The 12051-nt window shown below is 39.7% G+C and overlaps 1 protein-coding gene across 1 annotated transcript in view; it reads right to left on the reverse strand.

The window, feature by feature from the left end:
- AKAP8 (A-kinase anchoring protein 8) overlaps positions 1–11744 on the reverse strand; it is a 54805-nt gene extending 43061 nt beyond the window's left edge. The window contains exons 1-3 of the mRNA XM_044671539.1: positions 11693–11744; positions 1804–1842; positions 671–703 (exon numbers count right to left, since the gene is read on the reverse strand). Of these exons, the coding sequence (XP_044527474.1) occupies positions 671–703; positions 1804–1842; positions 11693–11711 (91 nt within the window). The 5' untranslated portion in view covers positions 11712–11744. The remainder of the gene's footprint in view (positions 1–670; positions 704–1803; positions 1843–11692) is intronic.
- Positions 11745–12051: the final 307 nt, after the last annotated feature.

The raw sequence follows: 12051 nt of genomic DNA on the forward strand, positions 1-12051 counted from the left end.
TGTGTGTGTGTGTGATACAATGCTCCCAAGATAGCTATCCTTTCCAAAAGGTCTATCTTCAGTTTTTTTATGTTATCCTAAAGAAATCAAAGTTAAGAAAACACAGTAAAAATAATCCCTACTTGAAATTTTCCCTTTATTTTTCCCTCTCTTTTCTGAGGTCTTGAGGACTATGCTATATTTGAAGATAGGTCTCCAAGGATCAAAACAAGCAAGAATTATCAATCAAATCCTTACAATTCAACTTATGCCCATTACTCAGTAAGACAGTGGAAAAACTACATATGAAGGAGGATCGCCTCCATTTCTATCTTGTTATTCTTAAAGGGCATGGCCCTAGCAGATTTAGTCATCCACACATGTGGATTGGTTCAAAGACCTATTTAGTGGGATACTTTGAAAGAACAATGAAATTAGAGGTCCTTAGCTTGAGAAAGTAGGCAAAATGTAACCTGTGCAGGCCTGTTTCCTTATCTATATACGGCAGGGAGGTAATGATTCCCTAAGGTCACTTCATTTCTCAATCTGTGATCCTATGAACTAGAGTAGCACATGATTCTTCCCTGAAACTCAGGCCCCAACTACAGCTCTAGCATTAGCTCTAAAGACCAAACCCAAAGTTAAAAAATTCATGGAAAGAACTCCCAGAGACATAAGAATAAGCACATACCTTGCCAGTTGGCTGCACTGGTCCCATATGTACCTTAAAGAAGTGGGGGAAAAATACACAAAACCTTTGCTTTCAAAACAGATATCAGAAAATACATTTTACAGAACAATAATATATATGCATTTTACTTTCATAAAAGTATGGCAGGAACAGCATCCACGTTCAGTTGCCAGAAGTTCCCAATAAGGGATGGCACTTCGGGCCCAAAAGGAATATCATCACTGCATTTACTAAAGCTGGAAAAAGCATGTAGAAATTTTAACTAAGCTTCTCATAAAATCATGTCTTACCAAAAAGCTTGTCAAGTTTGAGCTCATGGTTTAGGCTACTTCCCACCTCCTCCAGGCAGCTGGACTGGAGGCTCATAAGCAGAGCAGATGAACAATGGCCATTTTTTCACAATGAAAAAAAAATCAAAGTAGCTGCTAACAACATTATATAATGTTTTTATTTCTGGAGAGAAGTAAAGGAAGAAAACACCTCCCTAACTTAACAGAAAGAGCATTACACAAAGCACTGAAGACATTTTCTAGGCATAAGAGACACTTCATTAAATACTACCTTGTCAAATCCAGTTTACAAAAAAACTGACCATGGAAAAAGTGAAAATGCCACCAAATAACATTATAAAGAATATACCGGGGGCAGCTGGGTAGCTCAGTGGATTGAGAGCCAGGCCTAGAGACGGGAGGTCCTAGGTTCAAATCCGGCCTCAGACACTTCCCAGCTGTGTGACCCTGGGCAAGTCACTTGACCCCCCATTGCCTACCCTTACCACTCTTCCACCTAGAAGTCAATACACAGAAGTTAAGGGTTTAAAAAAAAAAAGTTTAAAAAAAAAAGAATATACAGACACACCATCAAGAAAATAAAGTTATCTTGATTCTCCACAAGAAAAAAATAAGAACAATTAAAAATAAGCTACCTGCAACACATAACACTAGGAACTTATGTCATTACTCTGAAAAAAAGCAGGCTTTAAAAACAGGTAGAAGCTATATTTGCTAAACTAAACTGGCCAGGCACTTCAATGATGTTCAGACCAAAAATATATCTGTTAAAAAAAAACCACACACAAAAAACAAACAAACCAAAAAAACCCTTCAAATTTCACCCAAGCAAGAAAAACTCACCTTGAGTGTTAGCAGTTCCAGTGCTCCAAGCCCCATAACCTATAAAGGAAGAGATATAAAAGTTACAGACCTTTTTGTCTGGCTGAGAAAAGGAAAACCATTCTTAGGAATATAGTGCTTAAAAATGGAAAAAAAAATCTAAAAATCATTTTATGCTGGTTTATTTTTTTATTAGAATATACAACTGATTCTGCTATGGTTTAACCTATTTCTACTGCTCTGGAAAGTGGTATGCCAGAATTCGGACAAAAATTAATGCATGTGACGTGGCCCCGATGAAAGGGAAAGTAGGAAGGGGGAACAAGTCAGTGGGTTCAAAGACTAGATGGCTCCATTATTGACATGCTGGGTGGTTCTAGCAAACCAAGTTTCCCTCCTTGGGACTATGCTCTTTTTTTTCAGCATAGAATATAAAACTTCTTTCTCTCAGTGAAAACTGACAGAAGTAAAGTTTATCAAGACACACTATTGAGGAGGAAGGGGGAGGCAGACGACCGAGACCTGTCCAAACCCACCAATGCAAGAGGGTCTGTCCCAAAGTGGTGGAGACCTAAGGACACTGGTGGTGTGGTGGTGGTGTGTGTGTGTTCTCAAGCCCCTAGGGCACAAGGGTACCAACTTCTTGTTTTTCTATTCAAGTTCTCCTTTAAGTCCTCATCATAGCACAGGAGTAATCTTAGCTTCATGAGACTAGGTAAAAGAAGGTCCTAACAAGCTGGAAAACTTCAAGTAATAGACAACAGATTCTGCCTAGAAGCTGCCTTATATGGCCATGGTCCCAAGATAGGTCACCAGGTGATGAATTTTTGAGCCATGGCAGCCGTTGAGGGGTTGGACTCTTCTATAAAAGGACAAAGTCATAGATATTTCAAAATATCCAAGTAAAATCAATATTTCTAGGGGGCAGCTGGGTAGCTCAGTGGATTGAGAGTCAGGCCTAGAGACGAGAGGTCCTAGGTTCAAATCTGACCTCAGACACTTCCCAGCTGTGTGACCCTGGGCAAGTCACTTGACCCCCACTGCCTACCCGTACCACTCTTCTGCCTTGGAGCCAATACACAGTATTGACTTCAAGACAGAAGGTAAGGGTTTAAAAAAAAAATCAATATTTCTAGAGAAAATCCTGAATTTTGACTACACTGCAATTATAGAAATGAACCTCAAATCTCAACAATACAAATAAGCCTAATACTAACATACCCAGCCAACTTTCATTTTCTCTAAAGAAACTCCTGTATACCAGTATTGCTGTCAGTAAACATAAATTTAGGCACCTGCCTAAATAAGGATTCCTATTTAAAGTATGGTGGCTTTAATTACAAAGTCAATACTGACCATAGCCAGGAGTGGATGAATCAGAGGATCAGGGCTAGAAGGGCTCTCTAGTACCATTCCTTTGTTTTACAGAGAAGGAAACAGATTTAGGGAAGTGAAATCCAATAAATAAATCACAAGCCTACTATGTACCAAGCATGGTGCTAAATTTTAGCGACACAATTAATAAAATGAAAGACAGATCTTATCCTCAAGGAGTTTACAATCTAATGGAAGGGGAAGCAATTCACGAAAAGAGGCAAGAATGGTGGGAGGGAAACTAGAGAGTACCTAGTTCTGGGACATCTTGGTTCATGGAGTTAAAACCGGGCAGGGCAACAAATAGCAGAGTGGAGGGGGCAGAAAAGCCCAGTTCTGGGTGGCTTGGTGGATTCAGAACCAAGCCATAGGCAATTCCTAGCTGTGTGACCCTGAGCAAATTACTTAACCTCAACTGCCTAACCCTTATCTGCTCTTCGGCCTTAGCATGGATACTTAGTATTGATTCTAAGTCAGAAGGTAAAGGTTGGAAAAAAAATGTTTAGTTCTGCTCTTTATAAAGGAAGGCATTAGGAGGATCTTGGTACTCTGGGGATAGAGTCAGTCAGGTTCCAGTTAGCCGAATTACAAAGACATTAGATTATGGGGAGCTAGGCAGAGATGGATAGAGAGCACCAACCTGGGAGTGAGGAAGATTAGAGTTCAAATACAGTCATAGATACTTATTAGCCATGTGACCCAAAATCACTTAAAATCCTGCTTGCTTCAGTTTCCTCATCTATAAAATGAACTTGAGAAGGAAATGGCAAACTACTCCAGTATCTTTGCCAAGAAAACCTCAAATGGAGTCCCAGAAAAGTCTGAACTTTTGATTGAAATGACTCAGTATCAACGACAAAATACTATATACTATCTCCTTCCATTTTTGGATGAGGAAACAAGTCTATTTCCTCAAAGTCATATAAGGAGTAAGGATCAGAAATGGGATTTGAACTCGGGTCCTCTGACTTCACAGCAAGTGTTCTTTCCACTATAACATCAATGCAGGTAATCATTTCCTGCCTTCCTGGGCATTAGGATGAATGATAAAGAGGGAAAATTTCTGGAGATTCCTGGTACTCTTCTTGTACTTCCTTACTTTATTATTGAATACTTCAATATGATTTAAAAACTGAACAAGATTTCACTGTGTAACCGTAGTGATTGACCTGTTCTTTTTCCAGAGCTGCTGAAAAACCAATGTTACTTGATGGGAGAAATGGGAAACGAGCAGCAGATTACCCATTGTCAAACATTCTCCATGACTACATGGTGCCCTTGATGAATGCTTTAAACAAGTATGAAAAGGTGAATACTGATTGTGTTGCATGTACTCCCCATTATTAATGGAGTGTACCTGTTAGAAGGGCCAGAGCTGTAGAGGCTAGAAGGCACCCTAGAGGCCATGAGTCCAGCCCCTTATTTTATGGATGAGGAAAACGAGATCCATTCCAAGAAGGTTGGTAACTTGACAGAGGTTACATATAGATTAAATGTCAGAGTCAGAATTTGAACCCAGTTCCTCTGACCTCAGGGCCCAGTACTTGTTCTGCTGAACCAGTATCTCTTAAAAGAAGAGGAATGTTTAAGTTTAGCTGTTCTCCAAAACATCAACATATGAATTTATAGAAATGAGGTCAAAGCAGGAGTAGCAGGGTTGCAATCTACATGTGTGGAAGAATTATTCACACAAATTAAGTACAAAGTAATAAAGTCCCCCAAATATTAAGAAACTTCTAAAATAGAATTGATGTCATAATTACCCTATTATGGGGATAGTCCCTTTTTATCCAAAGGAGGGAAAGATTATTTGGGTTTATGAAGAACTCTGCTAAAAAACAAAAAGAAAAAACACAATAACTGAAAAGATTCTATAATACACATAGCAGGTGGAGTTTGATAATGTTTGATGAATGAAAAAAAAAATGAAAGGGTTTTTATGGCTGGCTTTCCTTCTACCTGTTAGATCAAAGCTGCTCAATTGAAAGAATAAGACTGTGAGGTATAACTCTGAAGCACTTAGAGGGAGAACTCAGATCTAAACTGGTGAGTTATAGCAAAAAGGAGTTTAAGGAAGCCAGAGACCATGGATGGGAATCTCAGAAATCAGGAAGGTCATTGCAAAAGGAAGGTGGAAGGGGAGTAACAACAAATGATTTTTCAAAATGCTAGTTGAAACCATTTCTGAATTCAGAAAGGAAAAAACCCTTTTCCTTTCTTATAGCACAGGAACAAGAACTGATATAAGTACAGGAGTCTTGGCATTGGGACCAATCTGAAGGAATTATCTACTAACAATAGCTACTATTCCGTAAGATAATAGCTTCTCCCACTCCTGCTACTAGACCTGTTACCAGGGCTTAAAAGAAAGAACTCCATGTTTGGGGTTATCAAAACTATTATACTGGGGGCAAGGCTGGGGGATGGGGGAGAGGGTGTCCACCAAGTGGCTCAGTAGAGAATGAGAGCAAGGCCTAGAGACTCCAGGAGGTCCTGGGGCCAAATCTGGCCTCAAACACTTCCTAGCTATGTGATCCTCATTGCCTAGCCCTTACCACTCTTCTAGAAGGTAAGGGTTTGAAAACAAAACAAAACTATATGAGGATGCAGTTAGGTGACTCTGGGAATAAAGAGTCATGCCTGGAGATGGCCTCAAGATACTTCTTAGTTGTGTGACCCTAGGCACCAATATCACTTAACCCTGACTGCTTAGCACTTCTGCTCTTCTGTCTTAAGAAATGATAAGACAGAAGGTAAGGGGTTAAGAAGGTTAAAAAAACCCTTTATGGGTCACCCACCTCACCTCACAAGTTACATCTAATTCAATTAATTCAACTTGCAAACTAACCAGCATTTTTAACATTGTTTCTAAGGAACAAAACATTAGCAGCAGTACTAGTTCTAAACAAACCAGCATTTATAACAACAATGATAAAATGGGAACTGTCTGTACCTATGTCTCCACAGAAGGCTCTTTTTATCAGAATGATCCCTTCTAAGATTGTATTTCCAGTTTACCTCGCACAGTAACCAGAAGAATCATATAATGTCCAAATTGAAAGGGATCTACCTCAAAGGCCACTGAAAAAATAACCCTTGATTAGTGAGCATACAACTTTCACTTATAGTCCTACAATGGCGACAACTTACTACTTCTCCAGAGAAGGGCAGCTCTAATAGTTAGGAAAATATTCCCTTATTTTGAGGGTCTAAATTTGAAACTGCAACTTTTGCCCACTGTGCCCAATTCTGCCATGTATGATCAAACTGAACCATTGACAGTCTTATCTTCACACCTAAAGACAACCATCTTGTTCCCCTTCATATCTTCACTTCTCTAGGTCAAACAGATACAGTTTCTTTCTATTGTGTGGGTTCCATTACTGGTTGACATCTTCAGAACACTCTCAAGGTTGCCCATGTCTTCCCTAAATGTGGTGCACCAGGTACTCAATATAAAATGTAGATATTCTGTTAAGATCAGATTATAGTAAGACTATAATCATATTCTGGAGACTATGCCTATAATCTTCATATCTACATCTCATTGTTCTCCTATTTGACATATGGAAAGCATGTAATTCCTTACTAACTGTAATGTTGAGTAACAATAGAAATAATGGATTCATAATTAGAGGATTTCTGAGTTTTGTTTTGATTTTTTAGAATTTCCAACATGGCCAGATCTGTGATTAGGAATATTATTTTGGCAGCTCAGTGAAGGATAGATTAGAAAAAATCCTGAAAGTAGTTAGGCCATCATAATAATCCTAGAAAGAAATGATGAGAATGGTAGTTATATGAGTAAAGAGATGAGAGCTTAAGAGATGTGATACAAGTGTACTTGGTAAGACTTGGCAACTAACTGATATAGAACACGAGAGAGGGAGAAAAGTCAGTAATCACTCCAAAGACATAAACCTGGGTAACTGGAGGAAAGATGGCGATGCTCTCAGCAGAAACAGATGTTTGGAAGAGGGATGGATTTCAAGGAGAAAATAATAAGCTATATTTTGTACATGTTAAGTTTGAGGGAACATGCAGGAGAAGAAATCCAACAGGAAGTTGACAATGTGTGACTGACCAGGCTTCAGGAGATATAATTAACACAATATTTTAACACACAGGCTGATGAGATCTTTAAAGGAGAGGATAATAAAGTAAGGAAAGACTCAGGACAAAGCTCTGGGGTACACCCATGTTAAATGGGTGGGAAATTAAAAATGATCCATCAAAGGAGACTAAGAAAGAATGGTGAGATTGGTAAGAAAACAGGAGAGAATATGTTGCTAAAACCAGAAAAAGGAAAAAATCCAATAAGAGATCAATCATGACCAATAGAAACAAATTGACCAAGAAATTATGGAGGTTGAAGCTAGAGATATAGCAGTTAAGAAACTTGCTTTTTACCTTGGAAAGTACAGTTTTAGTTGAGTGCTGGGAACCAGAAGCCAAATGGAAGGATTTTGAAAAATAAGTGGAAGATGAGGAAATAGAACATACAAGTTTTAGATGACTTTTAATAGGAGTATCTTTGTGAAAGGGAAAAGAGAAGAAATAAGTTAATCGCTTGAAGAGAAAACAAAGTCCAGTGAAGGGTATTATATATATTGCATCAAGAAAAAAAGATACTAGACCAATAGAAAGCAATGGAGATGGAGACATTAAAGATAATGTCTTTATGGGACATAAAGGGAATGGGAATAATCAAAGGAGCAATCTCTTGAAGATAGAGTATAAAACTCTTCCTCAGAAATCTAGAATATAGAAGAAAAGAATGGGGAATGATTTCAAGTGTGAACTGAGCCTAGAGGGAGCTCCTGGGAAAAAAAAGTCCTTAATTTTCTAGGTTAGGATAAGAGAAAAGAAGATAGGGAATCAGGAGAAGAGGAGGCTTGAGCAGTGAAAGTCTGGAATTTAGGCTTAGAGGGAGAGAAAGTCAATTAGGAAATCAGAGAAATGTAAACCAGCTGTGAGATTTTACCTCATACTCAGCAAAATGATGAAGATGAAAAAAGATGGGAAGTCAGTATTAGGAGGTAGAAAAATGACCCAACAGTGGAACTATAAAATGTCTGACCATTATGGAAAGTAATTTAGAATTCTACAAAGAAAGTGATTCAAATGACCATAGCCTTTGACTCAGGGATTTCACTGCTGGGCAGACATCTCAAAAAGATTAATGACAAAAAGAATGGCTCTGCATACACTAAAATATTTATAGCAATACTTTTGTAATATTGTCTTTCGGAGGGAACCAAATTTTTCCAAGTATAAGAATATGGAAAGGGTAAAAGAATAGCTTTCACATGTAGCAATCAGTTCTGGGGTGAATGTAGTTCCAAATACAGAACACAATAACCTTGAGAAGAAGTAAGAGTTAGGTTCCCATATTCCTAAATTCAGTGATGGTGAAAGGAAGAGATGAATGTCAATGATGAACTCTATCAGATTGAATGACTTGTGGTAATGGAAGGCTAAAATGTTTGTTGACCAAAAACAAAAGATACTTTGTACATTACTGGGCACAAGAGGCTTTCAATTTCTGTATATTAACAACAAAATCCAGCAAGAAGAGATAGAAAGAGAAATTACATTGAAATAATTACAGATAAGTTAAAATACTTGAGAGTCTACATACCAAGACACACATAGGAACTATATTAATAAACACAATTAGAAAACACTCATTACACAAATAAATATGGATCTAAATAACTGGAGAAATATTAACTGTTCATGGGTAAGCCAAGCCAATATGATAATACTATATAAATTAATTTACTTATACAGTGCCATACCAATCAAATTACCAAAGGATTATTTTATAGAGCTAGAAAAAAATAACCACAATGCATCTAGAGGAACAAGAGGTCAAGAATACAAAGGGGGAAAAGTGGGAAAGAGGAGGACCTAATATCTTACTAGGTGGATTAGTGTAAAAGATTAGGTATACAACACATGAAAGAAAATGAGCACAGTAATAACTTAAGGGTCTGAAGCAAGAATATTCAACAAAAACTGTGGGGAAAACTAAAAGCAGTCTGGCAAAAATTTGGTCTACATCAACATGTCACACGATATACTAAGATAAGCTCCAAAAGGGCACAAGATTTAGACATAAAGAGTGACATTATAAACAAATCTGAGGAGGCAGCTGGGTAGCTCAGTGGATTGAGAGTCAGGCCTAGAGCAGGGAGGTCCTAGGTTCAAATCACTTGACACCCATTGCCTACCCTTACCACTCTTCTGCCTTGGAGCCAATACATTATTGGCTCCAAGGCAGAAGGTAAGGGTTTTATTAATAAAACAAAATAAAATAAACAAATTTGAGTAGCAGGAAGAAATATATAATCAAAAGATAAAGAAGTTCACATGGGGAAAATGGACAATTTTCATTTCTACCTCTGCTTTCCTTCTTACACATGTACTGCTGAAAGCTGAAAAAAAAAAATCACAAAATTATGCTGTATCCACTAAAAATTTGTTAACCTTAACCAGACCCTCACTGCTACAAGTACATCCAATTACCCACCCCTACCTACAATAGTATCTCATTCACCAACAAGAGCTCTTCCAAACCTTTTTACTCCTCCTCCAATCTACCATGGCTTCCTACTCCCACACCTCATCTGAGAATCCTGACTCATATTTTACTAAAAAAAAAAAAAAAAATTGAGGACATTCACAAAGTGTTCCCTTTCTTCCTTTCTCATCTCAACAATATGCCTTGGACATTTTCTTTTCCTTCACCCTTCTCATATGAAGAGGTTGCCAAAGATAACCCTATTTACAGACTTGCACAAGAGATCTCATTTAATCCTATCATTGCCAGCGGATTGCTCCCTCCCTCACTTATCTTCAAACTACGGGTCTACTGGCTGTTTCTCTATTCTCTACCCACATACTTGTGTCTCCTCCATTCTCAAAAACAGAAAAAATCCCCAAACCTCACTTGATCATCCTGACTAGCAATCATCCAATATTTCGCCTCTCTTTTGAGGCTAAACCCTTGGAGAAGGCTTTCAACAACCAATGCTTCTTTTTCTTTCTATTTTTATTTTTTAAGTATTGGTTCCAGGGCAGAAGAGTAGCAAGACCTAGGCAAAAGTGGCTTATCACAGGGTCACATAGCTGGGAAAGTGTCTGAGGCTTAATTTTAACCCAGGTCCTCAGGACTCCAGGCCTTCTATTCACTGTGCTATTCTTTTTTTTAATCTGCTCCTCTATTTTTTTTTAAATCTTACCTACTGTCTTAGAATCAATACCTGGTATTGGTTCCAAGGCAGAAGTGGTTTCAGAAACTAGCTGTTGTCACTTTGGGCAAGTTCCTTCACTTGATTTACCTGTTTCCTACTCTGTAAAATGAGCTGGAGAAGGAACTAGCAAACCACTCTCAGTAGCTCTGTCAAGAAAACTTCAAAAGGGTTCACAAAAAGTCGGACACGACACAACATTCTTAAATTTATTTCCAGAAGCTGTGGCTAAAATCTAACCTTTTTCTTCTTGCAGTTATTCGACAGGCACCCTCCCCATTTTAATCATGGTGGCCTCCTTACTGACTCAACAACATGTTCATTCTCACTTTTCATCATGGTCCTCACTATTTCAATCCCAGGGTTGGGGTGGGTAAAGTGACTCAATATCTTTTGGAGATAGCCAGATTTTAAAAACATGTTAAGTCTGGGAGGGTTATGAGGTGTAGTGCACAGAATGCTAACTTGAAAATCAAGGAAAACTGAGTTCGAATCCGGACTGATACATTTACTGGGTGAACCACAGCAAGTCACTTAACCTGTCGCACGCTTTCCCCATAAAAGTGGACAATAGCACCTATCTTCTAAGGGGGTTGGGAGAGCAAAACGATTTAACACGTAAAGGGCTTTGTAAGTGTAAAAGCAAGATTTTCTTCCCGAAGTCATTTGGGCGCAGTCATTTAACTACTGTGAGACCTTGCAAAAATCTCTTAATTGCTGTCTGCCTTAATTTGCTAATCTGAAAAAAGGAAGTGGGATTTCTCCCGTCTCTCGTTTACACCCAAAGCACGCGGAAGGAGACACGTGAAGGGGGAGGAGCCGGAACACGTCGAAGGAGGGGCCCTCGCCAACCGCCATTTTGTGTCGCCTCCAGAAAGGGAAGACGTCCATTTGCACTCGCAGCGAAGGTGAAGGGCCATATAGGCCGCTAGGCATCCCCAGCTGGACTCGTTCCTCGGTCACCCTGGGGTTGATCCCCTCTCCCTGCCTCGCTAATCAGCCCCTCAGGCAGTAAGGCCCGGCAAGGGCTGCTTGGCCACCTCGGAGCAGAACCGGCCAATCCGCGGCGAGGTCCGGCTGAGAGACAGCAGTCCCCACCAATCAGAAAGCCGTTCCGGCCCCCCCCCCGGAAAAATTTTCTCTAATGCTGACATAACCCCGACTACCTTCTTTCCCTCCGCGTTCGGACAAGCACTTGGGTATCCCGCGGCTTGTCCGGATAGTGAGCTCCCAGAACAGGATCCCAGATATGGACGCTAACTCCCCTCTGCAGAACCTACCTCCGTATCCCGTCTCCATGTCGAGTCCACGACTAGGCAAGAGTTCCTTTTCCTCGATAGCAACACTGCGCGTGCGCTAACCCACCCTTCCCATCCTCACCGAAAGGTTATTGGCTACCTCACGCACCAACTCCTCCTTCCTAGTCTGAAATGTTACTGGCTGTCTTGTAGCGCTTGGCCCCACCTTCCGAAGCTCAAGTGCGCAGTCTCCGCAGATGAAGGCGCGGCGCTTCCAAGATGAGTAGGCGGGGTCTGAGAACTATGGCAAAAAGTATTGGGAATTATAGCCTTTCTTCCAGGAACTTAAGTTTCAACCTCCTACCTCAAACTACAGTACTCCGCTCCAGTAGTCTGGAGCT

The sequence above is a fragment of the Gracilinanus agilis genome, chromosome 1, assembly GCF_016433145.1.
Source record: "Gracilinanus agilis isolate LMUSP501 chromosome 1, AgileGrace, whole genome shotgun sequence".
NCBI lineage: Eukaryota > Metazoa > Chordata > Mammalia > Didelphimorphia > Didelphidae > Gracilinanus > Gracilinanus agilis.